We start from the raw sequence: 24881 nt of genomic DNA on the forward strand, positions 1-24881 counted from the left end.
AAAGTGCTGGGACTACAGGTGAGTCACCACAGCTGGCAATTTATCACTTTTTTTTTTTTTGAGACAGTCTTGCTTTGTTGCCCAGGCTAGAGTGCAGTGGTGTGATCTCGGCTTACTGCAACCTCTGCCTCCTGTGTTCAAGTGATTCTCCTGCCTCAGCTTCCCGAGTAGCTGGGATTACAGGTGCGTGCCACAATGCCTAGCTAATTTTTGTATTTTTAGTAGAGATGGAGTTTTGCCATGTTGGCCAGGCTGGTGTCGAACTCCTGATCTCAGGTGATCCATCTGCCTTGGCCTCCCAAAGTGCTGGGATTACAGGTGTGAGCCACCACGCCCAGAGGAATTTATCACTTCTAAAAATTTTTTGGTGGACTCTTTAGTTTTTTTCAAATATAAGATCCTATCATCTGCAAGCAAAGATAATTGGGCTTCTTCCTTTCCAATTTGGATACCCTTTTTATTTTTATTTTTATTTTTTTGAGACGGAGTCTCACTGTGTCACCCAGGCTGGAGTGCAGTGGCATGATCTTGGTTCACTGCAACCTCCACCTCCTGGGTTCAAGCAATTCTCCTGCCTCAGCCTCCTGAATAGCTGGGACTACAGGCGTGTGCCACCATGCCCAGCTAATTTTTGTATTTTTAGTAGAGATGGGGTTTCACCATGTTGGCCAGGCTGGCCTCGAACTCCTGACTGCAGGTGATCCACCCACCTCGGCCTCCCAAAGTGCTGGGATTACAGGCATGAGACACTGTGCCCAGTGATACCCTTTATTTTTTTCTCTTGTCTGACTGCTCTAGCTAGGACTTCATTACTGTGGTGAATAACAGTGGTGAAAATGGGCATCCTTGTCATGTTCCAGATCTTGGAGGAAAGTCTTTCAGTTTTTCTCCATTCAATATGATACTAGCTGTGGGTCTGTTGGATACAGCTTTCATTATGCTCAGTTATGTTCCTTCTATACTGCTTTTTAAGGGTTTTCATCTTGAAGGCTGTTGAATTTTTTTTTTTTTTTTTTTTTAGTCTTAGCATTTACTTTCCCCACCCCACATTCTTGGAACAGCCTTTAGTTCTACAGGAAATGGCACTGATGGACAGAAGACTGGCATTACCTTCATGAAAGGGCTGTTAGAGCTGCCTGGGAAGAAGGCGTGCCTTGGGGAACTGGGAAGACGCCGTCAGTGTGGGTGGGCAGGAGGACAGCCAGTCGTCCTGCCGCCAGCCCAGTAGCTTCCAGCGGCAGGTGCCCAGGTGCTACCGGAGCCCCTCATAGGGGTAGGGGCAGGGACTGCACCTCCTCTAGGCACTCGTCGTAAGCCTCCTGGTACTCCTCGTGGGGCTTGACCATTATCACACAGGTGGGGCGCTTGGAGCCTGCGGCTGCACCCAGGTCCGTCTTAGAGGGGATATAGACATAGGGCAGACTTCGGTCCTCGCACATGACTGGGAGATGGCAGTATACCTCAATGGGCAGTGTGTCTCCTGCCAAAACCATGATCCCTTTTTCTCATTTGTTGACAAATTTCTGAACCTCTTTCACCCCGCGCCGAATCTGCTTCTGCTTCACCGCTTTCCTGATGCATTTGTAGAGCTTCCGCGTGAGGCGGCGAGAAGCCAGGGGCTGCGCGATGGGGTTCTGGTTGACCAGCAGCTCCCGGTAGGTGCGCTCCCCGGAGCACGCCTCCGCCTGAGCCTCGGGCCCGTCGGGATCTGCCTTTATTTTGGTCATCGCAGCGGCCGCTGAAACCTAGCCCCAGGATGTTGAATTTTATCAAATGCTTTTTCAGCGTCAATTGAAATGATTATATGGTTTTTGTCCTTCATTCTGTTGATATATCACAATGATTGATTTACACATGTTGAACCATCCTTGGATCCCAGAGATAAATCCCACTTGGTCATAGTAAATGTTCTTTTTAATGTATTGTTGAATTCTTTTTGCTAGTATTTTATTGAGGACTTTTGAATCAATATTCATTAGAGTATTTATGCCTGTAGTTAATTCCACCTCTTGATGGGAGAAGCATCCTGCACATCAAAGATGGGATTATTGACAGCATCTTTGGAAATAATCTTTCCTTTCTTTATTTTCTTTCTCTTTCTTTCTTTTTTTTTCTCTCTCTCTCTTTCTTCTCTCTTTCAGTGTCTCACTCTGTCACCCAGGCTGGAGTGCAATGGCACAATCATAGCTCACTGCAGCCTTGACTCACTGCAGCCTCAACCTCCTGGGCTCAAAGGATCCTCCTGCCTCCATTTGCTGAGTAGCTGGGACCACAGGCACATGCCACCATGCCCGGTTAAATTTTGTATTTTTTGTAGAGATGGGGTCTTACTATTTGCCCAAGCTGGTCTGAAACTCCTGAGCTCAAATGATCCTCCTGCCTCGGCCTCCCAAAGTGCTGGGATTATAGGTGTAAGCCACCACACCCAGCCCAGAAACAATCTTTCATAGTTCACCTTCTGGCCATAGCAATCCATATCCTTTCCCAATCAAAACACACTCATCCACTCCACCAAAATCTCAAACCATTATGGCCTTGGATCAAAGTCCAGCATTTCACTATCTAAATAAGGCCCATGAAGAAGAAGTTCCTGTGGTATAGTTTATTGGGTGTACAGGTACAACTTCTTCAACCCAGAGACCTGTGAACTAAATAGATGACTTACCTGCTCCCCTTATTCCTCACTCCCCACACCCACACACCAACACACTTGATAATATAGAGACATAATGACTCCACCGAATACTCCTATTCAAAAAGGGGAAGAATAGAAGGCACATTAATAGTTATCGATTCATAATAATTCTGAAATTTACCTGGGCAACTGTTCTCCTACTCTGAGGACAGGAATTGTTCTTTGAATGTTTTATTGAATGGCTTTTTTTTTTTTGAGACCGAGTCTCACTTTGTTGCCCAGGCTGGAGTGCAGTGGCATGATCTTGGCCACTGGGCTCAGGTGATCCTCCCACCTCAGTCTCCTGAGCAGCTGGGACTGTAGGCACGTGCCACCACGCCCAGCTAGTTTTTGTATTTTTTTTTGTAGAGACAGGGTCTCACCATGTTTCCAGGCTGGTCTCGAACTCCTGGACTCATGTGATCTGCCCACCTCGGCCTCCCAAACTGCTAGGATTACTGGTGTGAGCCACTGCCCCTAGAAGGAATGGTTTCACAATCCATTTTATTTTCAGAAGCTTTTAATTCTGCCCTTTGCACTCTGGGATCTTGGCTTCACACCCCGAGAAAGCATTTTCCATAAGAAACGGTCCATATTTGTAGCTGAGTAGCTTTTTCAGTTTCTTTCCACCCACAGAAAGTTGAGGGCCCAGGGATCCTTTTTGTTTCAAACTGTCTTTGCCCCTTATAATCTATAGTTTCACTTTTGCCAATATACTTCTCTTTAAAACTTTGTGGGTATTTTATGAATATTACTTGGATTCACACCATACCCCCCAAACCACATCCATACTTCTTTCTGAGACAGAAGTCTCTCTAATTTGGATGTGTCTGATTGCTGTAGTGCAATGCCCTTATGTTTCTCAGAAGCCCTTCTGTCTAGGTGAGATGGTCTACAAGGCACTGCCTTAATTCCTTATGAAGTCTTACAGCTGCACTCTTGATTTGATCTGAGGCCACATTTAACTTGCAATTTCCTAGATTTGATCTTTGCTCTGAAGCCATTTCTTATTTTGGTGATCTTTTGCTAAGTCCTTAGTCCTTTACTCACTAAGTCCTTTACATTTTGTCTCGTTTCTGCTTGAAAATTGAATAATTTCTTCTTTGGCTTATTTCTCTTTTGCAATACAACATCCTATGTGGTTAAAAGAAATCAGCAAACGCTTTTAACATTCTGCATGGGAATCTCCTAAGGCAGATCCAGAAGGTCATTAAGTATGTCTCCTAGCTTCTAAGTTGTCACAGATGACAGTGCTGCCAAACATTTTGCCAGTGCATCACACTGGTTGTTCTCTCTCCAGGTTTTAATAAGTTTCCTCACTGCTCTTCTAACTTCCACTCAAAGCCTCCTTGCTGTCTTTCCAGGCTCTGCCTGCTGCCTGGTCCCCACATCAATGCCACATGTTTTATGTTTTAGTTATGGCAGTATCCCATTTCTAGATATCAATTCTCTAACAGTTATCTACAAAGGGGTGTTTTGTTATGTAACAACAGATGCTGTAATCATCTAGTAATCTGGAGGATATAAGATGGCTTCCCTCATATGTATGGGGCCTTGGTGCTGGCCATGGGGTCACTCTCCATATGTGATTTCTCATCGGTCAGCAGTTATCCCATTTAACTCTGACATGGTGGTAGGAGTGTTCTATGACAGCGTAAGCAGAAGCCCCAAGGACAATAGAGGCCTATGCTTAGGAACTCATATGATGTCACTTCTATAACATTTTGTCAGTCAAAATAATTCACAAGCCCAGTCAAGAAACAACAGGTAGGAAAAAAGACTATGTATTAGTCAGCGTTTTCCAGAAAAACAGAATTAATAGGATACGAAGATTTATTATTATGAAGAATTGGCTCACATGATATGGAGGTGAAGAAGTCCCACAATCTGCTGTCTGCAAGCTGGAGACCCAGGGAAACCAGTGGTGTAATTCAATTTGAGTCTAAAGGTCTGAGAAACAGGGGAGCTGATGGTATAAATCCTAGTACGAGGGCAGGAGGAGATGAGAGGGGATGTTTCAGCTCAGACAGTGAGGCAGGAAAAAAAAAAAGAGTGAGAGAGAGGGCAAATTCCTCCTTCCACCATCTTTTGTTCTATTCTGGCCTTCAATGGATTGGATAACGCCTTTCTATATTGGGAGGACATTCTATTTTACTGAGCCTACAGATTCAAGTTGACACATGAAATTAACTATCACGGACTCTCTCTCTCTCTCTTTGTTTTTAAATCCGCCATCTGCACACTAAAGACTCCGCTTGATGGGAAAAGTTGTAACAACTTTATGGCCATATTTAACCTCCCACAGGTAACTACAAACTCTTAAAGTAAATATAATATTCAATAATTTTATGTTGAAAGCAACATAACAGGAACAAGATACAGATGCCCAATATCACCATTTCCATTCAACACATTACTACAGGTTTTAGCCACTGCAATAGGCAAGAAAAAGAAATAAGTTATATAATTAGAAAGAAATAAAATGGTCATTATTCTCTACATAGCTGGAAACAGAAAGTAAGAAAAATGGCTAGACTACTAGAATTAATTAGTTTAATTAATAATTCAGCATGGGTGCTAGCTTCAAGACCAACATACAAAAATAATTGTATTTCTATATTTACACTGAAAACAATTAGAAAATAAAAATTTACATTTAAAATGACATGAAATATTAAATGCCTAGAATAAATCTAACAAAGAGGTGTGCAATCTCTACACTTAAAAACTATAAAGCATCAAGAGAAATTACAGACACCAAAATAAATGGAGAAATATATCATTTTTATGGATTGAAAGATTCAACCCCACAGAATGCTGTTATTAGTCTCCTAAGGCTGCTTTAATAAAGTACCACAAACTAGGTTTTAAAAAAACAAACAAACAGAATTTATCTCACCATTCTTGGGGCTAGAAGGCTAAAATTAAAGATCGGTAGGGTCATGCTTTCTCTGAAACCTATATGGGAGAATCTTTCCTTGCCTCTCTTAGCTTTTGGTGTTATCAACAATCCTTAGCATTCCTTGGCTTGCAACTGCAGTACTTCAATCTCTGCTTCCATCATCACATGGGGTTCTCCTCCCACGTGTATGTCTTCATATCTTCTCCTTTCTTAAGGACACCAGTCATAATGGATGAAGCGCCCACCTTCCTTCAGTATGGCCTCATCTTAACTAATTACATCTGCAACAATCCTACATGACTAAATAAGGTCCCATTCTAAGGGTTAGGACTTCAACATATCTTTTTAGGTGACACAATTCAACATAATGAATAACTAATAACAATTCTCCAAAACAGGCATACCACTTCAGTATAATACTAAACAAAATCCCAATGGATTCTAAAATTTGTAAGGAAAGTTTTGTCACAACTGACAAGCTGATTCAAAAATTTACATGAAGATGCAAAGGACCAAAGAAAGCCAAGATAATCTTGAAGGACATAATAGGAGGGAGGACTTTTTCTATCATATACTAAGATTTACTATAAAGCTATTACAGAAATTAAGACAGTATGGTATTTCCACAAGGAGAAACAAAAGGAACAGCCTTCACAGTCCTGAAACAAACCCACATATATATAGACAACTGATACATGACAAAGGTGTCAATGCAGAACAGTGGGGAAAAGGACAGTCTTTTTAAAAAATAGTGCTTAATCCATGCAAAATTCACATGGAAAGGTTGAAATCTGACTTACTTTACACTATACACATAACCCAACCTCAGATGGATTATAAAACTAAATGTGAAAGACTAATAACACTTCTAGAAATTTTCTTCATTTGGTAGGAAAATATTTCTTAAGAGAATACAATAAGCACTAAGCACAAAGGGTTTTTGTTGTTGTTGTTTGTTTGTTTTTTGGATGGAGTCTTGCTCTGTCACCCAGGCTGGAGTGCAGTGGCATGACCTCAGCTCATTGCAACCTTCGCTTCCCGGTTCACGTGATTCTCCTGCTTCAGCCTCCCGAGCAGCTGGGACTATACGTGCACACCACCATACCCGGCTAATTTTTTTTTTTCCTGAGGCAGAGTCTTGCTCTGTCACCCAGGCTGCAGCGCAGTGGTGCGATCTTGGCTCACTGCAACCCCTGCCTCCAGGGTTCAAGTGATTCCCCTGCCTCAGCCTCCCTAGTAGCTGGGATTACAGGTGCCCACCATGCCCAGCTAATTTTTGTATTTTTAGTAGAGACAGGGTTTCACCATGTTGGCCAGGCTGGTCTCAAACCCCTGGCCTCAAGAGTTCCGCCCACCTCAGCCTCCCATAGTGCTGCTATTATAGGCATGAGCCACCATACCCAGCCACAAAGGTCTTTTAAGTTCATCAAAAGACACCAATAACAGAGTGAAAAGCTGTTACTCCAAGCTACTGAGTGGGAGAAGATATTTGCAATATATACAGTAGTTCTCCTTTATCCATGGGGATACGTTCGAAGATGTTCCACAGATGCCTGAAACCTCCAGTAGTATCAAACCCTATATATACTATGTTTTTTCCTATACATACATACCTATGATAAAGTTTAATTTATAAATCAGGCACAGAAAGAGACTAACAACGAACAATAGAACAATTATAACGATAGACTTTAATGAAAGTTGTTTAAAACTTATGAATTATTTGTTACTGGAATTTTCCATTAAATATTTTCAGACCGTGGTTGAGTGTGGGTAACTAAGACTTCAGAAAGCAAAACCGTGGATGAGGGTGGCTAGTGTATATTCAAAAAAGACTTATCTTAGTGTATTCCTGATTGCCAAAAGAAAATGCCACAGACTGTGTAATTTATAAATGGTAGAAATTTATTTCTCACAGTTCTGGAGGTTGGCAAGTCCAAGATCAAGGCACTGGCAGATTTGTTGTCTTGGAATTACTCTCTAATTCCAAGATGAAACTTTGTTGTTGTCCTCCTGCTGGGAGGAACATTGTTATCATACAGTGAGGGGTTAAAAGGGCAAAAGGAATGAACCTTTGTGAAGGGCATGAATGCCCTCTTTTGTAAGGGCATGAATCCCATTCATGAGGATGGAGTCCTCATAGCCTAACCCCTCCCAAAGGCTCCACTTTTTATACTATCGCCTTAATGTTTAAGTTCCAATATATGAATTTTGAAGGGACACATACATTCAAACCATAGCAGGATTCATATCTAAAATATATGCCCATAAGAAAATGTCAATCCAATACAAAAATGAGCAAGAGACTTGAACAGGCACTTATGGGGGATATCCAGATACCCAAGAAACAAGAAAATGGGCTCAGCCTCATTAATAATCTGGGAAATGCAAATTAAAACCACAGTGAGATACCACTATACCCCCATCAGAATGATTATAATTAAAAAGATATGCAGTAGTAATTATTGGCAAGGATGTTGGGAAACTGAAACTCTCATACATGGCTGAAGGGAGTATAAACTGAAACCACCATTTTCTAAAATTGCTTGAGATTATCTACCTAAATTTTACATATACATAACAAGCAATTTCACTTTTAGGTATGAACCCAACAGGAATGTGGGCATATGTATCACTGTTAAATAAAAATTGTAGGCCATTGTTTCAGGCTAAGCTCCTGCAGTAGGTCTCAATGAACCAGACTAAAAATCAAAACGGAGTCACTCACACTGAGGTTCCATGTCATCAGATGGAAACTACGTTGTTATTTGAAGTTCTGAAAAGTCAGGAAAAAGAGATAATAAGAGTCTAATTTCCCCTGAGTGCCAGTTTCAATTAGCATAATAACGAAATTTCTTCTGCTTTAATCCTTACCAAGAAAAGGTAAACTGAAGTTACCTGATGTTAACCAATCAGTTATTTCTCTATTGTTTTGTTTCTTGGTTCCGCTTTACAAGGAAATTAACTTATTTATTTATTTTTTGGCAAGTTACTTTGAAATGGACCAATCTGTTTTTTGTTCTTTATTTCTGCTTTCTCCAACCCTTCTCTGTCTATAAAACCTACCTCTCCTGCTCAGCTCATTGGAACACTTGTTCTATTTTATGGAATGAAGTGTTGCCAGATTCTAGAATCACAAATAAAGCTAATTGAGATATTTAAATTAAATTTGTTGTAATTTTGTCTTTTAACACCACCAATGACAAGAATGTTCACAGAAGCGTTATTCCTAATAGCCACAAATTGGAAACAACTCAAATGTCCATCAATAGTAGATGATTAAAATTGTATCATATTCATAAAATAGAATACTATACAACAGTCAAAATGAATGAACAGTCACAAATCACACATCTATCTGTGAAACAAGGTTGAATAAAAAAAACCAAATCTCAATTTTGAGCAAGTTAATTTTTTCATTTATATCTCAAGAGATTAAAAAATTATACCTCTTAGGGTTAAATGGTGAGGATTAAGTGGGATGGTGCATGTGAAGTGCTCAGCAAGCCAAGTATTATTTAATATCATGCTCTCTCAGTAGTCCACCTTTCAGGAAATGGGCACTAAAGGATGCTACAGGTTAGCTAGGTGTGGTGGCACGTGCCTGTAAGCCCAGTTACTCGCGAGGCTGAGGCAGGAGAATCGCTTCAACCCAGGAGGCGGAGGTTGCAGTTAGCCGAGATTGCGCCACTGCACCCCAGCCTGGGCAACAGAGTGATACTCTGTCTCCAAAAAAAAAAAAAAAAAAAAAAAAAAAAAAAAAAAAAAAAATTCTATAGAGCACTTACAGCGCCTTCTAATGCCATCTCCACCTTTTCACAATTGAGCCTCGGTCTCTTTAAGAAGTGAACCATAACTGAGGAAAGAGGAATGCTGGGAAGTTCTACTCAGCTCAGGTCCGGAGCCTGACGGGAAAAGAGGGCGGAGACCAAGGCTGCGCACGCGTGGTTGGCCGGCTGGTGCGTTGGGATGGATCAGGCGGAATTCCAGAAGAGAAAATAATCCCTGTCTAGACGCAGAGGACTTGGTTCCTATTCGCAAATTCCCCGTCCAGTGCTCCTCTGGTAGCAGAGAGGCGACAGAAGGTGGGTGCGGCCACAGTGGTAGTGGGCGGGACGGCGGGGCGGAGGCCACGCCACGTGACGAGGCGTTGCGGCGGGGGCGGTGCCAGGTGGGCTACGCGGCTGGGGCGGCTGCGAATTTCGCCTTAGGGATGCGTTGATACTCACTGGCTAGTCCACCGCTCTCAGTCGGAGACCACATTGCCTCGTTAGTCCTCAATGATGGGAGTGGGAATTCTTGGTGGGAAGGAGAATTTCGGAACGCGTGCGGTTCTCAGAGGAGGGATGAGCGCCCGTAGATGTTTGTGGCGAGTGCGCAAAAGTTCTCATCTCTTCTTTGGAACAGGCTTTTCAACCAGTTGTCCGTTTCCATCCCTGACTATTCGGATAAAGACAACTTTGAAGAGCTTTTTGTTTTAGGTTTAATTCGTCCCGTTTAGTTTTTTGACTTTTAGGGGAAGGGAATTTACTGAATGGCCAATTGAGTTTCTTTTCTAAAGGAAGGCGATCGTGAAGCGGGGCTCGGAGGGGCTTGATGCCCCCCACCCCTCACACGGAGACCTTGAAAGAGGCAGGTGACTCACTTTCAGTAAGGGCGTTCCTGTTGTTCGCCTGCGATGGATGGCATTTTGAGCTCACATCTAGCGTTAGGCCAAGAAATGGGGCCCTTAGGGAGGCTTCCAGTGAAGGTTGAGTTATAGGTCAGGGCAGGGAGGTTGTTGTGCTCCTCTTTGAGAAATAAAAGCCGACGTGGGCCTCTAAGTACTGATTCTTATGGGGTCAGAAACTATTTCTTGAGTCAGTTCTCAGAGTTTGGTAACTTCCTCCCACGTCTTGGTCTGCTGGTCTAATTCCCTTCAATAACCTTCAACATAGGAAAGACCGGAGTGTGTTGTGTGTCTTTAAAGATATTAGAGAAGTGGGAGCTGTTGCCCCAAAACTGTTTTCTTATGTAGCTACTGAAGGAACAGAAAGCAGGAAGAAAGAAAAAAGTTAGTTGTGGCCCCAGAAGAGTTGTTTTTCAAATGCTGAGCCGTGAAGCCTCATGCACTCAACACAAAGTTTTTCTTTCATATAGATAAGCCTGAAGAAAAAAAGAGAGAATAAGCCTGAGTATGTATTTTAGGTGTCCAGCTATCCATTACCAAGAAGAAATCCATTCGTTTGAGCCTGAGGAACTCTTTGAGGTAAAAAATTAGAATGAAAGAACCTTTGGATGGTGAATGTGGCAAAGCAGTGGTACCGCAGCAGGAGCTTCTGGACAAAATTAAGGAAGAACCAGACAATGCTCAAGTAAGCATTTCATCTTGATTTAAAAATTTAAAAAAATTCCTTCTTTTCCATCTGGTCAACTGAAAAATTTTAGTTAAACGGTTTCCGGTTTGTAAGTTTAAAATAACCCAAACTGAGACAGGCTGTCGCTGTCACTGAGGGTGTAGTGCAGTGGTGCGATCTTCTTAGCTCACTGCAGCCTCCACCTCCCAGGCTCAAGTGATCTTCCCACCTCAGCCTCCTGTGTAGCTGGAACCACAGGGCACACACCAACATGCTCAACTATTTTTTTGTATTTTTGGTAGAGACGGAGTTTGGCCACGTTTCCTAGGCTAATCTCAAACTCCTGAGCTCAAGCAGTCCACCCACCTTGGCCTCCCGAAGTTCTGGGATTACAGGCATGAGCCACCATGCCTGGCTGGTTTTTTGCTCTTTGAATGAAAGCTATAACGACGTGATTTTTTTGTGTGTGGAAGGAAAGTAAGATATTTACCATTTTTCCATACTTGTCACTTAAAAAAAATTCTCTTGTATCTGGTAGTACTTTCCTTTATTCTGTTAAGAATTTGTGGTCTGTGCTAGTCTCTGGGCATCTAGGATTGAGCAAAGTCAGCTTAGTCCCTTCCCTTGTAGAGCTTATATGTTAGTAGAGGAGGCAGAGATTACAAAAGTATTGGTCAAGTAATATATATAATTACAAACTATGACAAGTACTCTGGAAGAAAAGCCTAAAATGGGGAATCTGACCTAGTTTTGGTTGTGGTCTGAGGCCTGGGGATGGCTAGGGAAGGCCTCTCTAAGGGAAGGATGTGTAAGCTGAATTATGAAGAATGAATTCATTAGGCAAAGGGCATGGAGAAGAGTATTACAGACAGAGGGAACTGTGAATAGGAAAGCCCTGAGTTGGAAAGATGCATGGTTCTTTTTAAGACCTGCAGGAACAGCGAGCCTGGAACAGAAAAGGTGTGAAAATGGTGATGATGATAATGATTAAAACAACAACAATAAAAATAGATGGCATTAGTATATCGGTATGTAGTATATATTATATCATAATCATATGTGACATTATTAACTTAATACTTATATATGCTTAAGAGTGTATCAGGCACCATTCTTACCACCATATTATTATCCCCATTTTACAGATGAGGAGACCAAAGCTCAAAAAAGCCAAATAGTTTACCACAGATCACAGTTAGTAGTAAATGACAAAGACTGGATTCAAATCCAGGTGGTCAGACTCCAGAACCTGTGCTATTCTGCTTCTCTATGATAAGGCTGTATATATAGTTTAAGGCTGGATTATGTAGGACCTAGCGGACCTTGTTATAAATTTTGGTTTTTATCCTAAGAGCAGTCGATAGCCATTATAGGGTTTTTTGTTTTTGTTTTTTGAGATGGAGTTTTGCTGCAATGTTATAATCTTGGTGGCTCACTGCAACTTCCACATCCCGGGTTCAGGTGATTCACCTGCCTCAGCCTCCCCAGTAGCTGGGATTACAGGCGCCTGCCACCATGCCTGGCTAATTTTTTGTATTTTTAGTAGAGACGGGGTTTCACCATGTTGGCCAGGCTGGTTTCAAACTCCTGACCTCAGGTGATCCACCCACCTCAGCCTCCCAAAGTGCTAGGATTACAGGTGTGAGCCACCACACCTGGCCAATTGTAGGGTTTTAAGTGAGAAAGTAAGATGAAACAGATTTGTGTTTGGAAAGATCATTCTGGCTACCCCATAGGGACCCAGAATGGAGAGCACAGAAATCAATGTGGAGGCTGGGCACGGTGGCTCACGCCTGTAATCCTAGCACTTTGGGAGGCCGAGGCAGGCAGATCACGAGGTCAGGAGATCGAGACCATCTGGCTAACACGGTGAAACCCCATCACTACAAAAAATACAAAAAATTAGCCGGGCGTGGTGGTGGGCGCCTGTAGTCCCAGCTACTCGGGAGGCTGAGGCAGGAGAATGGCGTGAACCCAGGAGGCGGAGCTTGCAGTGAGCCAAGATAGTGCCACTGCACTCTAGCCTGGGCGACAGAGCGAGACTCTGTCTCAAAAAAATAAAATAAAATCAATGGGAGAGATGAGTTAGTTGTTTTGGCAAGGAATTTTTCTTCTGAGACAGTTCTTTTGCTTTACACTCATAGTTATTGACTTTATTGAATAAGCAAAGCAATTATATTTTAAAATAATAAAAAACAATTTTATTTTTCACACCATATCACAAGCAGTATCATTTCTTTTTTTTTTTTGAGATGGAGTCTTGCTCTGTCACTCCCAGGCTGGAGTGCAGTGGTGCGATCTTGGCTCACTGCAACCTCCACCTCCTAGGTTCAAGCGATTCTTCTGCCTCAGCCTCCTGAGTAGCTGGGATTACAGGTGTGCGCCACCATGCCTGGCTAATTTTTTATATTTTTGTTAGAGACTGGGTTTCACCATGTTGGCCAGATTGATCTCAAAACTCCTGACCTCAAGTGCTCTGCCCACCTTGGCTTCTCAAAGTGCTGGGATTATAGTTGTGAGCCACCATGCCCAGCCACAGGCAGTATCATAAGAAGACAGGGATGTCAGGTAGGTTTTGTTTCACTCATGAACTCTATGCCTTCCTAGAGTGCTGGGCTAAGAAGAGTTCTGAGGTAGTGTCTGTAAGATGTGGAGTGGGGCATGGTGGCATCCATGCTACTTGTTTTCCCTCCAGATGGTAAATTCTTACTCTTTCTCTGCCTAAAGTAACCATTTCTTTGCCAGGTTTTGTGGATTTTAGCTTTTAAATATTTTTTGCATCTGACCCATGATGTTCTTCTGTATTTCATTATTTCTCTCTCTCTTTTTTTTGTTTCCTTTTTTTGAGACAGGGTCTCACTTTGTTGCTCATACTGGAGTGCAGTGGTGTGAGTATGGCCACTGCACTCTAAACGATCCTCCCATCTCAGCCTCCCAGGTAGCTGACCACAAACATGCTCCACCACACCCAGCTAGTTTTTGTAGAGATGGGGTCTCCTTATGTTGCCCAGGCTGGTCCTGAACTCCTGACCTCAAGCAATCCTCCTGCCTTGGCCTCCCAAAGTGCTGGGATTACAGGCATGAGCCATCATGCCTGAACTATTTCATTATTTTTCATTTGGACTTTTATAATAGTTTCCTACCTATTCTCCTTCCTTCAGTCACATATCCCATCAAAACACTCTACAGTGATGCCATTGTACTGTATAGATCGAGTGATATTTCTCCCTTTAAAGGCCCTGTTTCCTCCAGTGTGATAAAGCAAAGATCTTTCAATGTGACATCCAAATCATCCATGTTTAGGCCTTTGTTTCCCTCTCCAGTGTCATCATTCATTGTTCCCACCTTTTCTAATCTATGCTGCTGCCAACTATTTGCAGTTCACTCAAAACTGTCTTCTAAAACTCGGTTGCATTTTATTTCCTTGCCTTTGCACTTGCCATTTCTTGTGCCAGTGGAAGAAGAAATAAGCTAGGTAGGCTGGCAAAATTTTGTCCTTTTTTAAGATGAAGTTTCTCACAAGTAGAATGAGCTGTTCTCTCTCTTTAATTGTATAGTATAGTCACTTTTATTATGGTATCTACAGGTCAATGAATTTTGTCTTCATGCTGATTATACTAATCTGGCCATCTCCTCATCTTTCATTGACACACTAGACTGCAGTCTCTCTGAAGTCAGAAATTGGTCTTATTGACCTGAATCTCCAATTCCTAGCACAGGATTTGGCACAAAGTACATGTTCAATAATTGGAATAAAAGAGCCTCTTTCACATATAAGGAAACTGAACCTGAAGGAATAAGTGACTTCACCAATATCTCATGGTAAAACTGGGATACAAACCAGTTTGTTGTTACTCCAGATGCAATATTTCTTTCATTATACCTTGCCTATACACTTAACAAATAATGTGCTTTAAGTTAATTAAATGTTCTTTCTGAATATAAAAATTGTGATAATGGAAATCTCCCTAGCAGCTTAGATTGTAAATTTAAGAGGGTAGGAACTGCTCAGTTGTCTTTGGTTTATATTAATGTTTTCAGGTGAATAGGCTATATTTTTTCATGATTGAGGTTGTAGACTATGATTGAAAAGCCAATTGAACAAATTGTGTATTATTTTCTATGTTGCATTGATGAATCTCCTTTGAATATTGGAAAATAAGAGATAAATAGAAATGTTTTTTATTTTCTGATTTTCTAAGAGTTTGTTCTGGATATTAAAATTATAGTTGAAGGCCAGGCGCGGTGGCTTGTGCCTATAACCCCAGCAGTTTGGGAGGCTGAGGTGGGCGGATCACTTGAGGTCAGGAGTTCAAGACCAGCCTGGCCAACCTGGTGAAACCCTGTCTCTACTAAAAATACAACAATTAGCTGGGCATGGTGGTGGGCGCCTGTCATCCCAGCTATTCAGGAGGCTGAGGCATGAGAATCACTTGAACCTGGGAGGCGGAGGTTGCAGTGAACTGAGATTGCACCACTGCACTCCAATCTGGACGACAAAGGGAGACTCCATCTAAAAAAAATAAGTTACAGTTTAGTCCTTATATTCATATATGTTGAGTATTCATATTCATTCAGTGAGTTTTTATTCTTGCCTACTGTAATCCATAATACTTGAACATCGTTTTGAGCAGTTTACATACCTTAATCCATTCGATGCTCACAACCCTGAGTTAAGTACTGTTTCTCTTCCCACTTTACCCATAAGGAAGCTGAGTCCTAGATAGTAACCTGTTAAAAGTCACATAATTAATAAATGGTTGAGTCAGGATTTGGACTCCAGCAGTCTGATTCAAGAGTCCAAACCCTTAACCAGGGTGGTAAACTGTATTAGTTACTTTGTTTTCAGAAAGGCTACAGAGATGAAAAGATAGGACTTCTGCTCTCAAGGTAATTGATAGTGTAATGGAGAGAAAAGTTATGAGAATGAGAGAAGTAATATTTGTTGAGTGACTGTGCCTTGTGAGAAGCTATGCTAAGCATATCTTATGCATTCTCATTTAAACCTAATTGTCTTCAAACTTGTATGCTTTCTGTTGCTTTGTGCCACCTTTTTTTTTTTCTTTTTTTTTTTTTTTGGGGTGGGGGGGATAGAGTCTTGCTTTGTAGCCCAGGCTGAAGTGCAGTGGCGCCATCTCGGCTCACTGCAACCTCCACCTCCTGGGTTCATGCAGTTCTCCTGCCTCAGCCTGCCGAGTACCTGGGATTACAGGCGCCCACCACCACACCTGGCTAATTTTTGTATTTTTAATAGAGACGGGGTTTCACCATGTTGGCCGGCTGGTCTCGAACTCTACCTGCCTTGGCCTCCCAAAGTGCTGGGATTACAGGCGTGAGCCACCGTGCCTGGCCTGTGCCACCTTTTGTGCAAATACAAAATCAAGGCCATGAGTGGTGGCTCATACCTGTAATCCCAGCACTTTGGGAGGCCGAGGTAGATGGCTCACTTGAGGTCAGGAGTTCAAGACCAGCCTGGCCAACATGGTGAAACCACATCTCTACTAAAAATACAAAAAAATTAGCCAGGCTTCGTGCCGCATGCCTGTGATCTCAGCTACTGGGGAGGCTGAGGCAGGAGAATCACTTGAACCCAGGAGGCAGAGGCTGCAGTGAACAGAGGTTGCTCCACTGCACTCCAGCCTGGGCAACAGAGCAATATTCCATCTGAAAAAAAAAAACAACAAAATCACAGTCTTATGTAAGTACTTTAAAATTGTGTGAGGTGCATTGGGAGCATAGGGGAAGGAGCCCTAAATCTATATGGGAAGGAGAGGAAGGTTTCACATAGCAGGTAGCAATTGAATTATAACAATTGACTAAGAGTTTCAGACAGAGAAAATATAGCAGAGAAAATAGCCACGTCATGGAGGGGTGAGAGAATGTGGTGTGTTTAATAGTTGAGTATCAATAATAAAGTGGGAAAAGATAATAGATTTAAAAATGGTTAGGTAGGATTGATCAAATTTAGAGATTGTTTATGAGGTGTGAAGGTCAAAGAGGAGTCCAAGGATACTTACAGGTTTTGGGGTTTATGGTGATACCATTTACTGAGGGATTAGAACAGGATTTTGGAGGAAGTACTAAGTGCATTTTGAGGTCTGTTGTGTTTAAAGGGCTTGTGGGACATTCAAGTGGTAAATTGTACAAGGAGGCATTTGCACATAAAAATCTGGGATTTGGAGATTGGAAAGTTATCTACTTGGAGATGTAGGGCTTCCAGATAAAATACAGGATGCCACGTTAAATTTGGCTATCAAATAAACAATGGTAATTTTTACTATAAGTATATTGCTTGCAATACTTGGAACACAATTATTCTAAAATAGCATTATTTCAGCTATAGCTAAAAAGAAGGTTTCCTTTTCCTGTAAGATAGCAGGACAGTTTGCTGAGCAATTTGTAGGTAAGGTGGAGGGGGTTGAGGGATGTTGAGGGAGTTCTTAGTTACTTGTTTTTACCTGGTGAAATTGAAACATCAATGAGCAGGAAAGATGTGGAGTTGGGACTTGTGAGCTATGAAGGTTTAGAAAAATTACTTTGTGAGATAAAAGAAACTGGTCAGGGAAATAGAACAGAAATACTAGAAACATTTTAGAAATTGAGTTGATAAGGCAAAGTAATTTGTATTGAATCTGGCTGGGCGCGGTGGCTCATGCCTGTAATCCCAGCACTTTGGGAGGCCGAGATGGGCAGATCACGAGGTCAGGAGATCGAGACCATGCCGGCTAACATGGTGAAACCCCGTCTCTACTAAAAATACATAAAAATTAGCCAGGCTTGTTGGTGGGCGCCTGTAGTCCCAGCTACTCCGGAGGCTGAGGCAGGAGAATGGCGTGAACCTGGGAGGCGGAGCTTGTAGTGAGCTGAGATCGCGCCACTGCATTCCAGCGTGGGTGACAGAGCAAGACTCCGTCTCCAAAAAAAAAAAAAATTTTATTGAATCTTAAACACTCATTTTGGTAATTTGAAGATGTATATAATACTTTTAATGTCCTCTTCATTTTGCAAGTGTCAATAAATATTGTTATTTAAGTATAGTGTTTAAGAACATGCACTTTGGATTGAATAGACTTAGATTCCTTCATTTAGCAAGTATTTATTAAATGCCAGTTATGAAACTAATAAATAAGTATGAGAACTAGCATTTTGGCCAGATGCAGTGGCTCACGCCTGTACTCCCAGCACTCTGGGAGGCCAAGGCGGGCGGATCACCTGAGGTCAGGAGTTCAAGACCAGCCTGACCAACATGGAAAAACCCCGTCTTTACTAAAAATACAAAATTAGCCAGGCGTGGTGGTGCATGCCTGTAATCCCAGCTACTCGGGAGGCCAAGGGAGGAGAATCGATTGAACCCTGGAGACGGAGGTTGTGGTGAGCTGAGATCCGCCATTGCACGCCAGCCTGGGCAACAAGAGCAAAACTCCGTCTCAAAAGAAAAAAAAAAAGAACTAGCATTTTGTGTACATATCGTGCTTGCTTTTGACTAACTGTAAGATGTCATTCTGTATACCTTATTTATATTGTCATTTACCCCCTCTCTCCCCGTTGGCCCTATGGGTTATGTAATATTATCTTTATTTTACAGATAAAGAAATTGAAACTAAGGAAGATTAAATAGCTTGTTTAGGAGTCAAGATCATATCTGTTTCTGTCTGCTGTTAGAACCTATAGTCATTACTGTTATGTTGACTGTGTTGGGTGATTGGGTATACAGGGGTGAAAAAAACAGATATTGTCCATAATGGATGTGATCTAATGTGTGTGTAAGGGGAAGGATGAATGTTAGGCGTTAATCAAATTTTCCAAATAAGTGATGAAATGATTTATTATGGTAACTGCTGTTACCATAGCAGACTACTACAACAGGGGAACTTAATTTCAATTGGACCAGAGTTTGAATTCATTGTAGTAATTACTTTATATTTTCACATCTATGACAGTGCTATCTTGGGTTTTAGAACAGAGAGACTGGCTGGGTGCGGTAGCTCATACCTGTAATCCCAGCACTTTGGAAGGTGGAGGTGGGTGGGTCACCTGAGGTCAGGAGTTCAAGACCAGCCTGACCAACATGGTGAAACTCTGTCTCTACTAAAAATACAAAAATTAGCTGGGCATGGTGGTGAGTGCCTGTAATCCCAGCTACTCAGGAGGCTGAGGATCACTTGAACCTGGGAGGCAGAGGTTGCAGTGAGCCGAGATGGCACCATTGCACTCCAGCCTGGGCAACAGAGCGAGACTCCATCTCGAAAAGAAAAAAAGAGAGACTGGATTTGATTCCCATATGTGCACGTAGTCTTTTTGTGACTTTGGGCAAGTTGCTGAACATCTCTTAGCTTCACTTTCCTCATCTATAAAGAAGGTATATCTTACAGAGAGCACCTCTTTGGGTGCTCATAATACATATCATGGGAAGTGGTGAATTAATGCAATGGTTCCTAGTTTTTGGCATTTAATAGTCTAAAGAAATTTCTAAAGTAACTTTGGAACTAACATAGCTACTCATTTATTTTGCTACGTGTGGGGAGATTAAAAATACAACTGCCATTTATTACCATCATTGATTCAGAAAAGTAAGACTTTTTAAAAAACTTCCTGTTTTGAAATATGTAAGGGTATTTTAACATTAAAAAAAAAAAGGATGGTTGTAATTTCAGAATAAGGATAGTCATTTACATTTTAAAAATGTTTCATGATTACATTTTGTTTTAAAACGTTTTAAAGAATGTGGTAAGAATAAATAGGATTTTGTCTGTGATGATTTTATGTATAATGAGCAGATTGCATTGACACTTTTGTATCTTTTCTGCCATTAACAGAAAAGGCAGCTTGTAAGTCTAAAATGATTGAAATCCAAACCCTAAATCATTCAGATTTAACTTTTCTTTTTTTCTTTTTCTTTTTTTTTTTTTTTGAGACAGAGGCTCGCTCTGTTGCCCAGGCTGGAGTGCAGTGGCACAATCTCGGCTTACTGCAGCCTCCTGCTCCCGGGTTCAAGTGATTCTCCTGCCTCAGCCTCCTGGGTAGCTGGGACTATAGGTGTAAGCCACCACGCCTAGCCAGATTTAATTACATTTATTGCTCCTTTTTGCCAGGTGCAGTGGCTCACACCTTTAATCCCAGCACTTTGGGAGGCCAAAGTGGGCGGATCACCTGAGGTCAGGAGTTCGAGACCAGCCTGGCTAACATAGCAAAACCCCGTCTCTACTGGAAAAAAACACAAAAATTCGCCTGGTGTGGTAGCGCAAGCCTGTATTCCCAGCTACTTGGGAGGCTGAGGCAGGAGAATTGCTTGAACCTGAGTGTTGGAGGTTGCAGTAAGCCAAGATCACGCCATTGCACTCCAGCCTGGGTGACAGAATGAGACTCCATGTCAAAAAAAAAAAAAATTTTTTTTTTTCATTTATTACCCCCTTTTAAACGCGCTACCTAAAAAATAGGTAGTGCTCAGCATTTGGAATAGCTATGTGTTACTCCCATATATCAAAATTCCATTTGAAAAGTAGATAAAAGTATTTTAAAAGATTCTCTAATTCTGAAAGATTGTCTTTGTAAAGATTAGTGTAATAACTTGTAAATTTTGACTTTTGAGGTGTTTGTGAAGGTACTTATGATTAGACTGTTTAAGAGATGAATAGGGCCGGCTGTGGTGGCTCACGCCTGTAATCCCAGCACTTTGGGAGGCTGAGGTGGGTGGATCACGAGGTCAGGAGTTCGAGACCAGCCTGGCCAATATGGTGAAACCCTGTCTCTACTAAAAATACAAAAAATAGTTGGGTGTGGTAGCATATACCTGTAGTCCCAGCTACTCGGGTGGCTGAGGCAGAAGAATCACTTGAACCTGGGAGGCAGAGGTTGCAATGAGCTGAGATCATGCCACTGCACTTCAGCCTGGGCGCCTGAGTGAGACTCCGTCTCAAAAAAAAAAAAGAGATGAATAGGATAGAATAATTTTTTTTTTTGCTTGAATTTCTAGTTTACTTACATACACTGTATTCATTGCTCTTTTTTCTTTTCTTTTTTTTTTTTTAAAGGAGTATGGATGTGTCCAACAGCCAAAAACTCAAGAAAGTAAATTGAAAATTGGTGGTGTGTCTTCAGTGAATGAGAGACCTATTGGTAAGAAATGGAACTGTATAGGTTAATTACAATTAGTATTTGCTTATTCTGACTTATAAAATTGAGGGAAAGCATCTTTTCATGTATGTCTTTCTCTTTCTTTAGAGCTGTGGTTTTTCAAACTGTGAGTAGCTGGTTTTCTTCAGCGTTTTAAAAAATAGAATAAGATTATATCAGAATATGATATGTGTAGTAAGGAAACATATTGTTTCATAAAACTTCTGTTTCAGTGATTAAATTGTACGTACATCCCCACATTTACAGACATATGTATGTGAGAACTGGATTATAATATTAAATGTATTTCCTGCGTTGAGTAATGGTTAAAAAAAAAATTGAAACCTCTGTTTTGGAGCGCTTATTGCCTCATTAACTGGATTTCAAGATTGGGAATTTGTCCTAAAAAAGAGAGACTGGGCCGGGTTTAGTGGCTAACACCTGTAATCTCAGCAACTTGGGAGGCTGAGGCAGGAGGATTGCTTGAGCTCAGAAGTTTGAGACCAGTCTGGGCAACATACCTTATCTTTGCTAAAAATTAAAAAAAAATTAGCTGGGTGTGGTGGCATGTGCCTGTATTCCTAGCTACTCAAGAGGCTGAGGCGGGAGGATTGGTTAATCCTGGGAGTTTGAGGCTTCAGTGAGCCTTGATTGCACCACTGCACTCCAGCCTGGGTGACAGTGAGACCCTGTCTCAGAAAAAGAAAAAGAGAGAGAGAGAGAGAGAGACTGAGACTGTATATGCATTAGTATTGATACTAAAACTTTTTTTATTTTGTTTTGATAGCCCAGCAGTTGAACCCAGGCTTTCAGCTTTCTTTTGCATCATCTGGCCCAAGTGTATTGCTTCCTTCAGTTCCAGCTGTTGCTATTAAGGTTTTTTGTTCTGGTTGTAAAAAAATGCTTTATAAGGGCCAAACTGCATATCATAAGACAGGATCTACTCAGCTCTTCTGCTCCACACGATGCATCACCAGACATTCTTCACCTGCCTGCCTGCCACCTCCTCCCAAGAAAACCTGCACAAACTGCTCGAAGTATAAAATTCTTAACATCCCTTTTTACTTTACCTTTTTTTTAGTGTGTATATTGTTTAGTTCAAACATGCTGTTGATACTTTAAATCTCTTTAGCATGTATCTGTAGAAATAACTTTTTAGTTAATGGAAGAATTCGCCAATTTTAAAGTTTTGCAACATTAAATAAGTGACTTGCTGTTAGAATATTGCCTAAACCAGTTTTCTATCACTTTAAATTTTACTATGGAAAGAAATAACAAATGACATGTGGGAATTGCAGGACTATCCTGTAATTGTAGACATCCACCATTTAAATTTATTTAACAGTTGTCTTGAAAGTTACTTGGTATAGCATAAAATAATATCACTCTTTTAATAGTATACGAAAGCTATTTAATTCTTTAAAAAGTAAAAACTCTACATGGTCACAAAAATGTGTTTATTTCTAATGTCCTTGTGGGGTCATTGTTGCTTTACAATAATGCTTAGATGCAGAGAGAGGAAAAAACAGCAACAAAGTCACATAAATCTTTCCCTGCCTTAGTACATTTGAAGGATTTGGCATATTTTGCCTATTTCTGTGGTAGTGTAATTTGAGGAATACAGTGTGTTGTTAATAGTCACTACAGGCAAAAAACAGTAAGAGATTGCTTTTAAATTGTGGCTCTGTCATTTATCTCTGTGACTTCGGGCTAGATATTTAACTTTCTAAGCCTCTGTTTCTCATCAGTAAATAATAGTTGCTTCCTAGGACTTTAATGAGACAGTGTTAGCAAATGGCCTAGCACATAGCGGGTACTTAAAAAATGGAATCCTGTTATTATTAATAATAAAAATTATATCGTGTGTTACTATTTATAATTAATATTATAAATATATTAAATATAATATATGTGTATATAATACATATTACTATGTATACTTAACATATCACTTGTAGGCCCCTATTTTGTCTTTGGCCATGTTTATCTGCTTTGTGTCTTGACTTAAACTATCTAAAAGTAGATCCTGCTATGTGGAAATTTCCAACTAAAGAGGAGAGAGGATTTTTTTTTTCTTTTGTTGCCCATGCTGGAGTGCGGTGGCGTGATCACAGCTCACTGCAGCCTTGAACTCCCCGGGCTCAGATGATCCTCCCACCTCAGCCTTTCAAGTAGCTGGGACCACAGGCGCACACCACCATGCCCGACTAATTTTTGTATTTTTTGTAGAGATGGTTTTGCTGTGTTGCCCAGGGTAGTCTCAAACTGCTGGGCTCAAGCAATTAGCCTGCCTCAGCCTCCCAAAGTGCTGGGACTATTGGTGTGAGCCATCACATGTGGCCAGGAGAGAGGAATTTTAAAATATTTATATACTCTAAATTAGTTTGTTGCAAGATACCCTTCTAATTAACGCTTTTATGTCATTCTCATGAAACTAATCTGAAAGAGTAAACTTAGTTTTCTATTTTTAGATATCGTTTCAACATACCAAATACCAAAATAAAATTAAATAATTTTAAAGAACATAACACAACTTATACATCCAAATGCCTGTTGTTTTCTTAAAAGTAGTCACCCTGTCAGTGACTTTTTAGCATAAGGTTAGGAGACAGATTCTTATCTTTCCAGCATGCGTTTGATTTTTACAAATTTTCAAAGGCTGCTTGATACCTTAATCAGGCCAATATAGTAGCTAATTAAATTAAGTCATACTGTTAAAACATGATATTTATAAAATTAAAAGTTAAAAAATAGTCTAAGGGTTTATCTTAAGTTTTATCTTAAAAAAATTAGGAAAATGTTTTGAGCTATGTTATTGTTGGAAGGTGTGGTTTTTCTACGGTAAATGTTATGGTATAACACTCATTTGCATGTGTAAGGTTCAGAGTACGTTTATAATTTATGTGCACAGATTTTCATTATAAAGTCATTCTCTTTGATTTACATATTTTTACTTGCTATTTTTGTACTTATTATGCCACTGGCAGATTCACCTTATTAAGTGAAACTCTTTATTGCTCTGTTTTCAGTAGAAAAATCACTTTTCAAAATTAATACTTCATCTGTGTATAAGCATATTCTTTTGGTTTCTAAGATTTGCTGTCACATTTTTACAGTTGAGTTTTAAAGAATTAAAATAATTTTTGTTGTTGTTATTTTCTCATGGTTTACCATTGAACACACCTGTATAATAAAGGTGCAGGATGGGAGGCAGGATAGTGGAATAATTAATTCCATAGACTAGAATCAGATTGCCTGGATTAGTATTTCAGCTTTACTGCCTACTAGCAATATGACTTAGACCTCTCATTCAGTTTCCTCATCTGTAAAGTGGCAGTTACAGTAATACTTAACCTCATAGTGGTTTGGGGATTTTTTTTTTTTTTGAGACAGGGTCTCACTCTGTCACCCAGGCTGGAGTGCAGTGGCGTGATCCCAGCTCACTGCAGCCTCTACCTCCCGGGCTCAAGCAATCCTCCCACCTCAGCATCCTGAGTAACTGAGACCATGGGCATGAGCCAGCATGCCCTGCTAATTAAAAAATTTTTTTTTGTAGAGGTTGGGTCTTGCTCTGTTGCCCAGGCTGGAGTGCAGTGGCGTGATCATGGCTCATTGGAGTCTTGAACTCCCTGGGCTCAAGCAATCCTTCTGCCTTGGCCTTCCAAAGTGCTAGGATTATGGGGGTGAGCCACTGCACTCCACCATTTTTGTGGTATTTGGGTAATTTGAGTAAAGAGAATAATGCTTGGCACATAGTAATTACTCAACACACTTATTGTAGTATATATTATTGCCATTATTATTTACTTTGTGGCCTGCACTAGTGTTTATAATTAGTGACTATTTCCTTTGGTTT

General features: G+C 40.9%; 1 protein-coding gene, 1 long non-coding RNA gene and 1 pseudogene across 8 annotated transcripts in view; 1 reads left to right on the plus strand and 2 right to left on the minus strand.

The window, feature by feature from the left end:
- Positions 1-998: 998 nt before the first annotated feature.
- LOC129007228 (H/ACA ribonucleoprotein complex subunit 2-like) lies at positions 999-1750 on the minus strand (annotated as a pseudogene).
- Positions 1751-4401: 2651 nt separating this feature from the next.
- The window catches only part of ZMYM6 (zinc finger MYM-type containing 6), a 51694-nt gene continuing 31214 nt past the window's right edge, over positions 4402-24881 (plus strand). For 2 of the 7 annotated variants that reach the window (XM_063666111.1, XM_054496785.2), the window contains exons 1-4: positions 9723-9845; positions 10764-10930; positions 20944-21028; positions 21813-22062. In XM_063666111.1, coding sequence (XP_063522181.1) covers positions 10838-10930; positions 20944-21028; positions 21813-22062 — 428 coding nt within the window. In that variant the 5' untranslated portion in view covers positions 9723-9845; positions 10764-10837. Of the gene's footprint in view, positions 4623-4922; positions 4980-9422; positions 9662-9722; positions 9950-10763; positions 10931-20943; positions 21029-21812; positions 22063-24881 lie in introns of those variants that run through there. The other 5 variants (XM_063666112.1, XM_063666118.1, XM_054496807.2 and 2 more) reach the window with 4 other exon arrangements.
- On the minus strand, positions 7462-10210 carry LOC134739714 (uncharacterized). The gene is made up of 2 exons (XR_010126693.1): positions 9365-10210; positions 7462-8352 (listed from the first exon to the last, which is right to left on the minus strand). It is a non-coding gene; the product is annotated as an uncharacterized LOC134739714 (long non-coding RNA).

The sequence above is a fragment of the Pongo pygmaeus genome, chromosome 1 (genome assembly GCF_028885625.2).
Source record: "Pongo pygmaeus isolate AG05252 chromosome 1, NHGRI_mPonPyg2-v2.0_pri, whole genome shotgun sequence".
Lineage (NCBI taxonomy): Eukaryota > Metazoa > Chordata > Mammalia > Primates > Hominidae > Pongo > Pongo pygmaeus.